The sequence below is a fragment of the Polyodon spathula genome, chromosome 8, assembly GCF_017654505.1.
Source record: "Polyodon spathula isolate WHYD16114869_AA chromosome 8, ASM1765450v1, whole genome shotgun sequence".
Classification (NCBI taxonomy): domain Eukaryota; kingdom Metazoa; phylum Chordata; class Actinopteri; order Acipenseriformes; family Polyodontidae; genus Polyodon; species Polyodon spathula.
This window is the reverse complement of record NC_054541.1, coordinates 30,681,389-30,698,847: the sequence shown is the minus strand read 5'-3', so window position 1 is coordinate 30,698,847 and position 17,459 is coordinate 30,681,389. Positions and strand designations below refer to the sequence as shown.

The 17,459-nt window shown below is 36.6% G+C and overlaps 1 protein-coding gene across 2 annotated transcripts in view; it reads right to left on the bottom strand.

Moving 5' to 3' along the window:
* Window positions 1–17,249, bottom strand: part of LOC121319754 (ceramide kinase-like) — a 36,530-nt gene extending 19,281 nt beyond the window's left edge. The window contains exons 1-4 of one of the 2 annotated variants that reach the window (XM_041257530.1): window positions 16,862–17,249; window positions 9,269–9,316; window positions 2,652–2,783; window positions 581–703 (exon numbers count right to left, since the gene is read on the bottom strand). In XM_041257530.1, the coding sequence (XP_041113464.1) occupies window positions 581–703; window positions 2,652–2,783; window positions 9,269–9,316; window positions 16,862–17,012 (454 nt within the window). In that variant the 5' untranslated portion in view covers window positions 17,013–17,249. The remainder of the gene's footprint in view (window positions 1–580; window positions 704–2,651; window positions 2,784–9,268; window positions 9,317–16,861) is intronic. The other variant, XM_041257531.1, reaches the window with a different exon arrangement.
* Window positions 17,250–17,459: the final 210 nt, after the last annotated feature.

Here is a 17,459-nt window from a genome sequence, read left to right as displayed (position 1 = left end):
AGAGTAAAAAGATTTGGTCATTAAATATAAATTTCTTCAACAACGGCATTATAAAAGACAAGCACTTTTTTGCATACATCTCTAAATATACAAAACATATTTGTTAGTTATGTGTATAAATTAGAAACTTATTTTTGATGAAAGCTCAAAAATGTTCCTATATTACTTAATTATATATTAAAGACAATTCACAAAGACACTCCAAACCTTTTAACTGGCTGCAGTAAAATGTGATCTTACTGACTGTATAATTTCTCAGTATTTAACCATTTGAATCTGTGATACATTATCTATCATTGAGATCAGTGTTAAAAACAACAGCAGGAAATCTGGCTAGAGGAGAATCTTCCATGACTGCAAAACATTCCATCATAATTCTAAGGTCAAAGTTCCTAACAGAATCTTCCAAAGAATTTAAAATGACAGATTTCAAAATCTGAAGCCCTTACACTGCCAATTAGCAAACAGCTTGATATGAATCCCACAACACGCATTATGCAAACAAATGGGAATGCCTACATATAAAATGTTTCAAACTTTGACAGTAAAGTAAATCGGATTGAATTGACGAGCAACTTACTTAGTAACGAAAGCTGTTCCTTAAGTGTCTGGACCCATTGCTGGCAGATTGTCTCATCACTACAGAAGAAGGTCATGTTGCTGCATCGCCAGCGATGCTGCCCTGTTTTTTCTACATAAGAAACTGCAAAAGACAATCATACTGTATTCAGCAACATTGAGTTATTTGCTTAGAGCAGGGGTTTTCAACCTTTTTTTTTTTAAACTGCACCCCTTCTGTCTGGAGTTTTCAGCTCAAGCACCCCTTTACAATTTTCACTTGACTGAATGGTACCACAGCTTCAGTAAAAGTCTGAATATTCAAATTCTTATTTATTTTTTTCCCAGTTTTATTTAATATACAATTTATGTCACCGTTTGGGATTGACAAATTTGCTGGTTTAGGACAGAATCTCAAATTCTTAAAACTTTTAATTTGTCTTGGACGCACAAAATTAAAAGACAGTACAGTCTAACGCGCTTCAGTGTACAGCCTATTTTTCATCAATATTTATACACTTAAATAGAGTATACACTTAAGCAGGTTGGTGATTCCCAAATCATATACAGTAAAGTACAGTATAAATGTACCGATAACAGAAAACATTATGTTACAGTCTTATGGGCTGAATTGGTAAAGTGATACAAACACAAAAAAGACACATTGACATTCTATGGGTTTATGCCCTGGCAAAACTTTTAAAATCAAGACTGAAGTATTTACCACTTTATTGGTCACAATAAGTCAGGCTGACAATTAATTACAGTATTTCACTATAATTAAATATTAAAACAAAACTATCAGTTTATAATATATTGTATTTAAATGTGCAGTAAATGGAAATGACATGCCATTTTAGATTAATTTAAATTTGAATAGAAATTATTACAGATAATTGCTTGGTTCATTTTAACACATCGTAGTCCACACTCTGTTAACCATTTAACTGTCATTCAATGTGGCTGATTTTAGAGGAACAAAATAAGCGATACATTCCAGTTGCTGACACAGGGGTAAAACAAAAGTTGCAAAAAGTTAAGAAACAGATGATAATAAATCACCATAAAAAATATGATACGACACAGAAAAAGTGTCTCCAAAGCAGGCAGATAAAAATTACTCTTTAATTTCCTTGCTTGAACATATTGCTAATTTTCTGTTGTTGGCATCTTTGCACCATGCCCTTTTCAATAGTGTCCTCTATTGCATAAAAAGGCTTGTAGATTTTCTTACTTACTCCAATGATTAAAAAACTACGGCGAATGGTTTGTAGAGCAGTCAGTGCATCAGTTTTGGTTCCGGTAGGGCATCTTTCTCTTGTGGCATCTCGGCATCTCCTTTAAGTTCTCCGACAATCGTGTCATTGGATAGTTAACCCATTCTAGTCAAATTGCAGTAATGTTTCAAGATCTTGCGTTGTCATCCCGTCAGGTGGAGCGACTTCTTCCTCGGGTGTTGGGATCGCTGTTGGTGCTTGTAAGACTTCAGTTGTCTTCTTCACAAACTTTGCCTTTTTGAAGCAATTGACAATGGTGCTTTGCTTAACATCGCAGGTGTACTACTTCAGCCAAGTTAATTGTTTTTTACAATGCATGCAGCATTGTCTCTGGCCCTGTTATCAATCAAAATAATAACATCATGTGGTCTTTACACTTCTTGCTTCCCGCAGCCTACTTGTTTTTGAATGTCAAGGTGCCATCTGGAGCAGCTCTGTAGTATAGCACCGTTTCATCACAATTGTAAACGTTGTCTTCATCAAAATCACTAAGGACTGCAGTAAGAGAAGTGCTCACCCAGTCTTCAGCAGCAGGACAGTTGGTATCATTTTTTTCTCCATGTGTACATTGGAACTTTATGTTATGCCTCCACCCAACCCCCTCCCCCCGTCCCATCCCATCCTTTACATTAATACATACTATATTTTAAATTATGGACAAGGAACCCTCAAAAATACTTTTACAGTATATGTATATGTATATAGTATATGAAACTGTCAGACTTCATTTTATTCATTGTGAGAAAATTGTATGGTATATGAGTTTCAACATTGTTGTGTACCACCAAAAACAGGAGATAAAAATGTTATGTTAACCTGTAAAAGCACGTAGATGTGTCTCAATTGGGATATGTGACACCTTCTGCCATTTTCCTTCATCTTTGGTTCCCTTGTCAACTTCTGTTTCCCGAACAGCAATAATCTCTGACACAGGCACAGAGTGGACACCTTTTTAAAATACAAGAACAAAGAGCAAAAATTTAATACATTTTGTACTGAACCAGAAGGATTTGACTTAGTAGTTCGCAAAACTATTCAATATTAATTAAATGAGAATTATTTTACTGCCGAAGTTGTTCTATTAAAGTCTAACACCAGCACAAGTGTCAACGTGGTTTCTCCTAAATAAGACAAACTTAAATTTAATGACACCAATATGCTCCATCACATAAGGTTTATTTTCATACTACCTGTCATCATCCAAACATGGTGCTGATATTACAAATGATCTTGACAAACTTGTTCTGCAAATGACCTTCATGTTTAAATGCATTTAAGACATTTAACTTATTCAACACCGCAGACTTGTATAAAAGTATAGGAAAAACAACTCCTCTAAAAGCTGTAATAGTAGACACCCTGCAAAATTATCAGCAACAGCCAAAAGCTCCACATAAACTCTACCCTTGCTGACCTTTTCCAACACTTGCTGTACAGCCAGAATCAACACCCCCTGCACACAATGCCGAGTCACACACAGAGGGCCCATTTTTAGTTCTTCTTTGACCTCTTATGAAAATATATTTTCTATGTTACAGTTCTGTTGTCTTTTCTGATGCACAATCAAACAATTAATCTCAAATAAGATCAAATGGTTGCTGCAGAGACAGGACTAGGGGTTGCAGCACAACATGCTGCATCATAGAACCAATTTGTGCTTTTCTATTCTGTTTTGGATTTGAACACTGACAACATGCACATTGATATGTGATCTCTCTAATAATCAGGGGTTTGGGTTTAAATGGCATACTAATGAACATCAAATACAGAACTTAGAAATGGAAAATGTTCAGTTCAACCAATTGGAAGGTAAACAGTGCCAGCAGCTGAAACAATGCCTTAATTAAAAAGCTCAATTTAACTACGTTCGACTCAAATAGCTGTTTTATTTGCAGTCCAATATCTGCAAGTATTTGTTAAAAACAGGAGGATACTGCACACACCAACACACATAGCTTAAAGTGAATATACCTGTTTACACAGCCCAGCTAGGCTTTCCTAGCCAAAATATTATTATTAAAAGAGAAATACAAATAATCTGTACAAGCATAGACTGCCTTACAATTAGCATGTCCACATATTGCCCAAACAAAAAATAGCAGATTATATTGTTGTTTTGTCAACGAGGCCCTGGCACAGTAACTTAACAATGCACAAAACAGGCTTGTTTTCACAAGCAGTTATGGAGCTTGTAATATCATCTTGCTTGTAGGGGTTAGAATCCATAACGGCAGTGCATCACACAACATTGTCAATTACATTTTCTCAGTGTGGAATGGCATTAAATAAATATTAATGTTTGGCAGACTAGAACCAGTGGCGTAGGAATAGCTAGTGCAACCAGGGCAACGGCACAGGGGCCAGCACACTCACAGGGCCCTAGAGGGGCCCAAAAGTTTGGGAAAAAAAAAATTTAACAGTGACAATATCCTTCATATTTATCTTTGCAGATGTTGCAACCTTCATATTCATATCATTGTAGCTACCTGTGCCAGTAATAACATTTTTATTTACCCTCATTTCATCAGGTACTGTTATTCCCTTAATTCCCTCGTAACTGTCTTTGCATGGGGAGGCTCGTACGTTGCACTGTTTTGTTGGCGTCTCTTTTTCCTACTGTCTTCATGGAAGGTTTTGGGGTAATGTTCAGCAGTCTTTTGCAGTTATATTCTGTGTGCATGATTCATCCTGTAGTTGAGGCAGAAGCTTTTATTGGGTGCAGCTAGGTACCAAAATCAACTCAAGCAAATTAACATGCCTGTATTTCTGATTGGATAAAGAAAAAATAAATAAATAAATTCTGTAAATTTCTGCAGAATCCTGGAGGACTGGTGATTCAACTTGTTATCTTGTGATTAAAAAGCATGCTGTATTGGAAGTAAAGATGCATGCAAAATTCAATTCAAGTAGGGGAGTAGAAACGTTTCTTATTACGTATAGTCGTATACTGTTTCATACACGCTAACATAACAAGAATCAAACACTGTTAAATATTGATATATTTAAGTATTAAACACACACAAGACACACACACAATCACAGTGAGTGCTAACGTGCAAGTGGTGAAATACAGTTTATTCGTGCTGGCCATAAGTGACAGCTCCAGATTGTGTTTGTGCTAGTTTTATGTTTATAAACAAGTAATGCATAGACCCAGTCCACACTACTGCCCCATATTAAAGTCTGCAACCCTGTTCACATTTGCGTTTTTAAGGCGCCTTTGTGCGTTCACATGTTACTGAAAAGCAGTATGCCTTGAATGCCGGAAGCAATTTTATTAGACAGGTACGTTTCCGGAAATTTAAAGCAAAAGTTGCCTGTGTTAATGTTTGTATATGGCTCGTGTATTGATTTGATTCATTCTCAAACCTACAAAAAAAAGCCTTGCATGTTTTTTGCCCCTCCTCAAATGTAAAACAAAAAAATCCCCAACATCATAGCAAATCTGCGATTTTCCGTATTATGATAGAAAATTAAATTGGTAGCGTAACATGAATAGGAGGTCTAAGTCTCCTTTGCGTTCATATACACTAAACAGAAATATAAACGCCACATGTAAAGTGTTGGTCCCATGTTTCATGAGCTGAAATAAAAGATCCCAGAAATTTTACATACGCACAAAATGGTTATTTCTTTCAAATTTTGTGCACAAATTTGTTTACATCCCTGTTAGTGAGCATTTCTCCTTTGCCAAGATAATCCATCCATATGTCAGGTGTGGCATATCAAGAAGCTGATTAAACAGCATGATCATTACACAGGTGCACCTTGTGCTGGGGACAATAAAAGGCCACTCTAAAATGTGCAGTTTTGTCACACAACACAATGACACAGCAATTGGCATGCTGACTGCAGGAATGTCCACCAGAGCTGTTGCCAGAGAATTGAATGTTCGTTTCTCTACCATAAGCCGCCTCCAACGTCGTTTTAGAGAATTTGGCAGTATGTCCAACCGGCCTCACATCCGCAGACCACGTGTAACCACGCCAGCCTAGGACCTCCACATCCGGCTTCTTCACCTGCGAGATCGTCTGAGACCAGCCACTCGGATAGCTGGTGAAACTGTGGGTTTGCACAATGAAGAATTTCAGTACAAAATGTCAGAAACCATTTCAGGGAAGCTCATCTGCGTGCTTGTCATCCTCACCAGGGTCTTGACCTGACTGCAGAATGGTGTCTTAACCGACGTCAGTGGGTGGGCAAATGCTCACCTTCGATGGCCACTGGCACGCTGGAGAAGTGTGCTCTTCCCGGATGAATCCCAGTTTCAACTGTACCGGATGGATGGCAGACAGCGTGTATGGCGTCTTGTGGGCGAGCGGTTTGCTGTTGTCAACGTTGTGAACAGAGTGTCCCATGGTGGCGGTGGGGTTATGGTACGGGCAGGCATAAGCTACAGACAACGAACACAACTGCATTTTATCGATGGCAATTTGAATGCACAGAGATACCGTGAGATACTAAAAATGTCCCAGTTCTTCCATGGCCTGCATACTCACCAGACATGTCACCCATTGAGCATGTTTGGGATGCTCTGGATCGACGTGTACGACAGAGTGTTCCAGCTCCTGCCAATAACCAGCAACTTCGCACAGCCACTGAAGAGGAGCGGGACAACATTCCACAAGCCACAATCAATAGCCTGATCAACTCTATGCAAAGGAGATGAGTCGCACTGCATGAGGCAAATGGTGGTCACACCAGATACTGACTGGTTTTCTGATCCACGCCCCTACCTTTTTTTTTTTTTTAAGGTATTTGTGACCAACAGATGCATATCTGTATTCCCAGTCATGTGAAAACCATAGATTAGGGCCTAGTGAATTTATTTCAATTGACTGATTTCCTTTTATGAACTGTAAAATCCTTGAAATTGTTGCATGTTGCGTTTATATTTTTGTTCAGTGTATATATGAAAAGGCCAGCCCTGGTCCTGGATTGCAGGCCCTGGGCCGCATCGAAACGGCAGCCTAAATCTAGGTCGGCCCTGGGCTGCTTTTTCTTTTTTTGGAGTGTACGAGGAAATATGAGGAAAGGCAGCCCTGAAGCATCCCAGTGCAGAATAAAAGAAACGGCTCACTTCAGCTAACACAAAGGGCATCCGGCAATAAGATTACAAAGAAAAACATGACCTGAATAAAAGATGGACTCGGCAAGCAGACAACTGCTTTCATTATTTCTAGAGACATGTCTATTGTATCATAAATAAGGTATTCCACTGGTAGAGGCAAAGAGATTGATAGACAACACATTACAATCAGCACTCTACTTGCATCAATCTATGGACATTTCATTACAAACACACAAGAGATTAGAGCATTTTCAGTATGATATCTATCCATTGTCTTTTGTTTACAACAATACATCAAATGAACACATTCCCAGTTTAAAAATTGCTGTCATAAAACAGAACTTCCTATAGTGCAAGCTGCTGGTATACCAATGCATGATAGTAATCAATTTAATGCCATTTTTACAAGCTCTACCACTACAGAGACAAACTACAATCCGATTATAAAGACAGGTCTGCCCTCAGTTATTACGGGTTGAAAAAAAAAGCATAAAAAGCCCCTTGCAAAGGAAAAAAGGTTGTTTGTTAGGGTTATACCTTCTGGTAGATATTAAGCTGCAGTGGGAAAACAGTATTTCAGTAGTAAATTCAGACTTTCTTTAGGTCACAACTCACAATTTTAAAACTTTTACTATATTTTATATACAATGTATGTGGCCACAGAACTGTTCTGTCTTGCAAAATGGCATATTTTTTCATAAAAGAAAAACAAACCCTTAAAAGATATAAAATCATAGGCATTTATGTTTACTTTTGTAATGTGTATATTTGCACAAGAGCAAAAAAAATTGAAAAAAGTAAATAAGATTCATATTAGTATGTTTTTTTCATACATTTCCAAATCAATTTTTTTTTTTTAAATAAACTGTACAACAAACAGGGATTGTGTTTTATGGTGAGTTAATGAATGAATCTTTGCAAACCACTACAGTAACAGCCAACAAAGAGAAAAGGTTGATTTTGAAAGAGGCGATGTGACAGAGAAAGAATGAATCTTGGTTATAAATCTCCTGACCGACCTGTGAGGGCGCTGTGTAAAGGTAACAGAGTGCCCCGGGCTGGATGGTCTGACAATTCATTCCTTGGAAAGGTGGAAGTTGACCATCTAGCAAGTCATCGCCCCAGAAGGCAAGCGATGTGGGAACTGCGGATTGGAGGAGAAATGGTTGCGCTCGCTAACCAAGGAGTGTGACTGACAGTACAAAAGGGGACATGGCTAGGCGATCTGTTCCTTTGTTATGGTTAAGAGCAAATCACTAAGGGAGAACTATAAACGGACCGTGAGTGTTTTGTTTGTTTGTTGTGTCTAATTATACTTGTTTGTTCTTATTAGATGTCGAACACAATCTGGAGCTGTCACTTATGGCCAGCACGAATAAACTGTATTTCACCACTTGCACGTTAGCACTCACTGTGATTGTGTGTGTGTGTCTTGTGTGTGTTTAATACTGTGTTTATTATTTCAGGACTGTAACACTTGTTTAATAGTGCAATACACATTGCTGTGTATTGCCTGGGATTATCATTTGTGGTAATAACAACCTGGATTAAACATTGTTTGGACCGTGAACTTACGTGCTTGTCATTACTTGAGCACTGCATCACCTCTACACTGCAACCCAGTTGGCCACAGGCAGTCAATGCAAGTGATGTTGAATTCATAGATTAACCCTTCAATATTCCTACTATAACTCTGCACTAATGAAAGACTACCAAAAAAAAAAAAAAAACACATACACACACACACACAAAGAAGCACAAACACGGCCTGATTCCCACCAAAATGGAACTGACAGGAAAAAACAAGTAACAAACAGCACAGCAATGTTAATTCTACTGTATAGTGTTTGTTTCTAATTATGTAACATTAACAGATTTTTTTCTTTCAGAAAAAAATGGTGCGAATTGCATTTTGGTGTAAAGACCTTGATAAATATAGGCTGCAATGCTGTATTTGACGTACATTAGAGACAAACAACCTGGTTCAACTAGGCTGAATTTTGTTTTAACATTAAATAACAATGTATCAAATTATTTTGAAAAATCATGTTTCAGAGATCCAGATTCACAATGATACACTGTATAACCAGTGTTCAATATGAGGTGCTATAATGCTTTGTTATGTACTGTACTGTACATTAGGTTTATTGGAGTTTCTTACAGCTATTGATAAATGGTAATTAAACTGACTAAGGGTGTTTTTAGCAATTATCTTTACACCTGCAGTTATCTTCAGCCCAAACGGGTTGCCATTTTTCAGCTATTGGTACAAATAGTACTATCAAATACAGCAAATACCTGAGAGAAAACTTCTCATCCAAGTAATCTACACATTTTTCATCACTGCAGAGATGCCTCCTACCTGCAGTAAGTCCTCTTGTTCTGTGCAGTGCATTTGCCAGGCAGAAACCTGGAGGGAAATGGTAATAAAACTGTATCTTACAGCTACACATTGCAAAAGGTGCAACACAATCTTCTAAAACATATTACATGATTGAAGCGTCTATCACAGGGTGCTGATGGCTGACAGAGACTCAATTATTTCAGCCAGGTCACTCAACAAAGTCCTGTCTAGTATTCCATTGCTGCAGGAAAAAGCTTATCAATCGTATGAATATGTTCCACCTATGTAGAGGAGTGAATAACAGCTACTGCAGAATTCCATTTACCCAGTGGAATGAAGACTGGGTATTACGCTTTTGCAGATGATTATATCCCCCGTGACACAGATACGGGCCTCCTGTATGTACCGTCCATATGAACTTTTAGTCCAATTGTAATGAAGCTCCAGGGGCATGGTTATGCCACACAATGATCTGACTTCACCATGGTGTTATGAACAGTATGACCTACTTTTTCATGTAAATTGACACCAAGTTGGTTAAACTGTTTTGCAAGTAACTTGCCAATTCCCTTTTAGTTTTTTCAGGAAGCATACAAAGCGTTCTCTTAGCCAAAGTGTTCTTTAAGACAACCAAACACAATATGCCATTTTGTAGTGATGAGATGCACTTGTGGAAATCAGGATACAAAACATGGCAATGATATGACGGCAGTTCTGGAAGATTTAATAAACCAATCAGTGTGCCTCAAGAAACTTTCACGATGACAAGTCACATTTGAAAAGATTGATTAAACCATTTGAATTTAAGTTTGATGATGATGAGTTATCAGGTTATAAAACAGTACTGTATCAGTTGTGAACACATTGCTAGCGGTGCCAAAAAGGTGTTCTAAAGGAACTGTTCCTTTAGGCGGAGCATTTAAATGGTGAAAATCAGTTTCACCACAATCTCTTAAGTGAAGTGTTCTCTTAGCTTCCTATCCACAGAGACTACTGTCATAATACTGTACTGTAATAATAAATAATATTACTGCTACTACTACTACTAATAATAATAATAATAATAATACATGCATACATTTTGCAGTTCTACTACAAATAGTAGAATTAGTAGTACATATAAAACAATATTTATATTTATGAATAAATGCATTTTTGCTCAAGAGCCAACTTCCCAATAAATACATATTTAAAATGTTATAGTTAAAAAGTTACTAATTAGGTACTTTTATTGAAATATTTTTTCTAGCTGGTTTATATTGAACTCATTCATCCCGGTAAGTGGCTGAAGGGCACTGGTCATTCGAGTGACCTGATAACACTCTGAGGTATTCTCTGAACAGGGACATTTCTTCCGATGGACGCCTACAGTCACCCGCCCCTTTGTGCTGGTTAAAAAGAATTGCATTTTTAAGTGACATTGAGTCTGATTAATAAGCCAGGGTTTAACATTAATCAGGCTGTTTAAAAAAAAAATGTATTTCATTGAAAAAAATTAAGAAAAACATGATTTGCTGATTTCTAAATGTTTCAATGATAAATGAGGAATGACCATGTGTGTACAGCCATTTAATAGTTTTTATTTTATTTGCCTCAATACTAAAATAAGTTAGCTGTGGATTTCTCCACTTTAGGCACCAGTGAAAAGCGCTATCAGTGCTCAACAACTTCTGTTTAGTGTTTTTATGTAGTTTTAATGTTTCTTTAGATATGTTGAGGTAAAAGTGGATTACACATTAGAATGCTCTACAGGAAAACCCACTGAAATGGTATCAGCAGAAACGTTACCATTCTAAATCCATGTTGCAGGGCTGAATGAGTTAATACATGTCTTTCAAGAAAGTGTGTTGTTGTATTTTTAAATGCTGTGTAAGCCATTTTACTGTAAAAGTGCAAAAACACACTTAACCTTGGCTTCGCTTTGTGACACCAGAGACGTGGCATATTGCACACTGACTGCACACACTGTCTGCAGGTAGGGGACTTGCAGCATTGCTTACATATAAAACAGGATAATTGCTGTCGGAATTGGCTGCATTACTGCAATGCTAAATACAAGAAGGTAATTTTAAACAAGCCACATGCATGATATCATTACTTTTATAGTATGCTGGGAACTTCAAATGCACATCAAAGGAAAATATATGAGAACACAGCAAATGGGGGCTACAATTAGGGATTGTGTTAACCACTATTAGAAATAGGGACCACTAATTATGACATCATAATAATATCTCTGTGCACGCTGCTCTCAAATGCGCTTAATGTGGAAAAATAACCTGTTCTAGTTTTGTGTAGCTCTTTATTGTGCACTCCATATATTTGAAGGAAGTGTATAGTATTGGTCACACAGTGTTCCATATTAGAAGTTCATCCCATTTTAATAAATAAATAAATAAGTAAATAAAACAATGATAGCTTCAATTAAAACCACAGCATAATATTTTGACAGGTGGCAAGTAGAGGGTAAAGATATAAATTACTGTCAAAGAAACTGCTGTTTGTAGCATTGGCACTGATTGGAAGCATACTCTAGAAATTGGCTTGACTTGATTGGGCGAAGGTTAATAAAATTATGGAGGACAAGGCCATTCTACACAGTCCTTGGAGCTGTTCGCATTAGTGCTTATAAGATTACCAGTGCTTCCTCCTGATAAAAAGCTGATGTCTGTCTGTAAGAAGATTCCCCTCTAGTTTATTTTGTATGGTAACTCACAGCACTGGGTCAATAATGGGATTTTGAAATTAAATTCATAAGTACAGCTGAGAGAAACATAAAACAACAAATAAATACCTGTTTTAGAGCATATCATTTAAAATATGTTTCCATGAAAAGGTTGAAAAAAACAACTGACTACTACTACTACTACTACAAATAATAAAAATAATAATCTCCTTTCAACTGAATTTAAAGTTACATAAGTGATGTTTTCGCTCTACCTATCAAAATAAACCTTTTCCATGTAAAAAAATAATTCATTGCTATGTAGAGCTCCTAGGGATAAAAGAACAGTTGAGAAGGAAAGACAAGAGGCCTTGGGCTACAAAAATGTATGGCATGTCATATGCATTAATACAAGGAATACTGGTCAGTAATGGTGGAAGGTGGCAGTGAGGTGAAATCACAGCATTTCCGTGGCAATAAAACTCAACAGATGGAGCAGCTCAACATTGTCTTTTCCCCACATCTTGTTTTCTTTTACATGATCACGTGGCTAAAAAGGTCAATAGGGCCCTTCTTGAAGAGTGGGATTTCAAAAGTTCTACAGTATTGAAATAAATCTGTTTAGACTTGCCAGATGAAGCTGAAATATTCTAGATGAAGTCTGCCAAAACCATCTAACCACCACCAAACTAAAACTGTAGTGTTTGAGGCTGGCCTACAACTTTTACACATTCTGATCTGACACAAAGACCACTTTGTGCTCAACTCCCTATGTAGTACACAAAATGCTAAATACCAGAGGGTACTTACACGTGGGTAACTGAGACTTATTACATACACACCAGAGAAATACAAGTATACTGTACTACTTAATGATGAACCTTAAAAGTAAAAAAAACAAAGAAAATACTGTACGGATCCTTGTAAGCAAAACACAGTATTTTTGTTTTTTACTCAAAGTGCATTGATGCTCTTGGGATTTAAGATGAAACCCACCATTTCCAATTACATTTTAGGTTAATTACAAATTTACATATGAAAACAATGTAGAGGTTAAGTATGAAGAGATTAATCCCAAATCCTATTGGCAAAGACTAAAACATGCCTTAAGTGGTTGATTAATGTCCCTCCCTCTCCAACAATGCAACAAAAACAGTTATCTTTTGTGCTGTGTTCACCACCTACTGTAGTTGCTAGGCAACCCAGCCTGACTCACACTTGGTGGCACGGCCAGAGAATCCTAAAAGTGAATTCAGACTTTGCATTATAATGGAAGGTCTGACAGCAGTTCTATTGGCCTGGTTAATTTAAATCTGATTGGCTGATGAACATGTTGAGGTCATAGGCTAGATTATCTCACTCAATTTAGAAAAGCTTAGCTTTGACCCAAGTAAAGATTTTATTTTACATATCCGTTATATGGGAGCACCCGTTCATATTTTGCCCACTTGAATATCACAGGATTGCCTGACAGAAAACTGTCAAGGTCAGTTAATGTAGTAAGAAAACGATGCTGAAAAAGACAAGGCAAAACACTTGTCACTGAATTTAAAATTATTTTAACATTTCTAAAAGACAGTAATACAAGTCATATTTATAAGTTATAAAGGGAATATAAGCAAGCCTGAGCCCCCACACTAAATAACTAGAGAATAAAAAAAGAACTGTATATTATGCACACAAACTATTTTCATGCTTTATTGTTTGTATGTTTGTTTCTGTGAATACTTGTGAGGCTTAAAACTTCTCAATGACTTGTCGAATTGCTCTGGAAATTCAGCTCCCCAATAGTAGGTGAATCAAACAGGCAGTTACAGATTATTATACCAAACCTCTTCCCCCAAAACACCCACACTGTATACCATTAATATACACATAACATCCAAGCATGCTTTGTGTTATATTTTTCTAAGGCACAAAGTAAAGCATCTGAAACAGTGTGTGTTCTTTAATAAGCCTTAACTGATTGCTGTGTAATAGAGTGCAGGTTTTGTATTTTTAATAAATAATTGAGGCCTGATCAAACAATCAACATCACATAAACTTCATACACAGCCAGCACTAAGGCAGATTAAATGGAACAACCACAAATGACCGTTTTGCACACAAACACAAACACTGCTGAGTACAACATTTCATATTCAAACCTGTTCAAACAAACCTCAACCCACCAGCCTTTCCCAATAGGACAACAAAAACTACTCCAAAAGGCCTCACAAAAAACTTGAATTTTAATTTATAAATGAAAGGTTTCTGTTAGAATTATTGGTAGGTGGTTTGCTTTTGCAAAGTTAACAAACAAAAAAGTTTTTTTAATTGTATCCATGTGCCTTAATAACCGCTAACTAATATCTCAGAAAGAAGACAACACAACATACAAGTGTAGTAGTCATTCTGCAGTATTAAAAAAAATATATATATATCTTTTTTAAAAGACCCAGTGCACACTACTGTGTTTGTCCAGGGCCGACGCATATGTAGGTCTGCAACCCCCTTCACATTTGCAGTTTAAGGCGCCTTTGCACGCTCACATGTGACTGAAAAGCAGGCCTAAAATGTGTCGAATTGCTTTTTTTTCCTTTTTTTTTAAATGGAACGATAGCCTGAACTCAGAATGGAAGCGCTACCGGGACATACTGTAATCCTTGATTTGTAGCAGATGTTTGTTTTTAATATATTTCTGATACAATACCAACACTGAAACAGCTCTATTTATAGACAAGATGACCATGCTATTAACATTACCTTTGAGCTGCATGCATAGGTAAATTATAACCTTTGGACCAATAAAAAGTGTAAATGAGAGTACAACACTACAGGCACAGTGCAAAGTACTGACACCTTTATTGATCGTTACTGACTATAGTTTAGGAAATTACTTGTGAAAATCAGGAGGTCTAGGCCACTATTTGGTATTTTTGTTTTAAAGATAAATCATTTCTACCTTAAAATTCAGGATTTGGTAAAACATCAAAGATCCTTATATTTTAATTTCTGCAGTAAGGTTTTTATGTTGTGTGCAATGTCAGTATTTTCCAACAGTACTGTCTTCAGTACATCCTCAGTTTAGGAAAGCAACTGTACATTTAGTGGAACACAGCTGACTTTCAGTGAGGAAAACTTTTAGTCCCTTGTGCCCATTTACTTGTTTTTTTATTTATAGTATACAGAACAGTGGCATATTAGAACGCCCTAGTGCCTGAACATTAAAAAAAAAAAGAAATGATATACAGTGAATCACTGAATATATGAAAAAAGGCAATGCAAGCTACAGTGACAGGGTGCTGACTCATAGGTCAAACAGTGTCAGCATTTTCAAACAACAGCTTTGTATTCACCTGAGAATAAGTGTTTCAGCTTTTAAAATAAAGTTGTTTTGGTTCTGCTATCTCCACCTATACTATGGAAAAATAAAGATTTTTGTGACATTTAATTTGTAAGGCTCATTTTAACTAACAATTAAATCTTGTTTCATTTTTAAGAGGTTCTGTGTCTGCCTTTTATTCTTCGATATTATCAACATTATGTTTTTGATTCACTGCTGCAACACACTTAACGATGAGGTAAAGATCAATAGGCAACCTCCATTCTCGCTGATTATCCAATAGCTCATTTCACCTACCAAACCCTGGAGGGTAGGACCAATATGTGTCTGTACTCATAGGGCACCTAACTAGCAGTGATTGTTGGAATGTGACGAGATGAACTTTCCCCTTCTGACTTTCCTTCCTAACCTTAAAGCGGCAAAGGGAACAATGTATTACTTCCTTGGGGAACTCTGCCAAGATCGGCAACTTGTCCCTTCCAGTCTTATCAAAACAACATCATAACACTTATCTTTATAGCAGTGATTTGGTTGTTACTTAAAGCTGCTAGAAGGATCGCCATAATTTAAATGTAATCCCAGCCATTGTGGCAAACAGTTTCTGATACAAAGCTACATTTGGACAATGTAAACAATTGGAAATATATGAACAAAGAAGGACAACAATACGTTTAAAGAGTTAAAAAATGAGCGAAATGTATTTCATGAATTGAACTCGAATGATTTAGTGCTATCGGCTAGTCTTCACATTTTTCTACGTTTTTTTTTTTTCCAGTATAAATTAGGTCTGAACCAGAAGTCAGTGAGTGTGTGTGTGTGTGTGTGTGTGTGTATCTATATATATATATATATATATATATATATATATATATATATATATATATATATATATATATATATATAATAATAAATTAAATAAAACTTGATATTTTATTTTTTTTTTTAAGGTCAAACGGAACTGTGTTTGCCGAACCCGTAGGAAAAACAAGAGGAACCACAGCTGTCATGATAGTACCAAAAAAAAAAAAACAAACACGTGACAAAACCCTATGTCCAAAGTAACAAATAAAATACTACTTGCGGATATTTCAAAATACCAAAGCAAAACAATAATAAAATTACATGATATTTCTGCTTGAATAACATTAATAACTGCACGATTTTCTGTATACTACACGAAGTATACAATTCATGACAATCAATAATATTATAGAGTTAATGTTTACGTGACAAGTCCAGTTCATCCCTGTGTATAATAATGTGGTGTTTTTGTTCTTATGGATGAACTATGCTATGTCTTCAATTACCTTATTATTCTGACAGTACAGTAAGTAATAAAAATAAGACTTCCATCACCGTCGATGGATCTAACATCATCATACCATGATATTTAAACGAACCACAAATTATGTGCTAAACATTTACAGTTACATTGAGATTAAGCGAAATGTGATTCGCTTGCTATACTTCCTTTGTCTGTGTAACAAAACAACTTATAGCGGACATAATACTCTGGTGACGTCATAAAAACAGCATTAACCTTGTATGTACTGACTTGTTCCGAAACATATAGATCCTACGTGTAAAAGCACATTTTCTCTGTTACTGCAGTTTTTCTTACCAAATCTGCGTCTGTTATTGATGTTGCCTGAGACATTCTTTCTCCTGAGATGTACTTCCTTCCATGTCAAAAGTGTTTGATTTAAGGTGACTTCAAAAAGCCTGCTTTTTACCAGGAGGAGAGAAGTCAACACACTCGGCTGCTTTTCCATTCTTACGAAAGGAAATCCAACCGATCTGACACTGTCAGCATGGGCTGCTTTGCTGTTCGGTTTCTTAAGTCCACTTCATCCCTGTGTTTTTTTTTTTTTTCAAACTATAAACAGAACTGTTATTTAATGTCTAAATCTAGTTATAATGTAGCTGCAACTTTCATCAACAGCTGAGGCTGCTGATGCCTAGCGGATTCAGTTATTTACCGGTAAAAACTGCGAGAATACGACCTGCGCTTTTCGTCATCGCGTAGGCTATGCAAATAGACACCCACCTCCTCACAGCGTCCTAAGCCAACACCTCATTTCTTCAATTTATATGAGATGTGTAACGAAGTTGCTTTAGTGTTGCCTTCTTCAAGTGCTTGTTTTGACTTTGTTTGACATATTGTAATGTGTGTAGCGGTTATTTATTTAGCACACAGAAGACTGGTGTTAGGGGTGTTG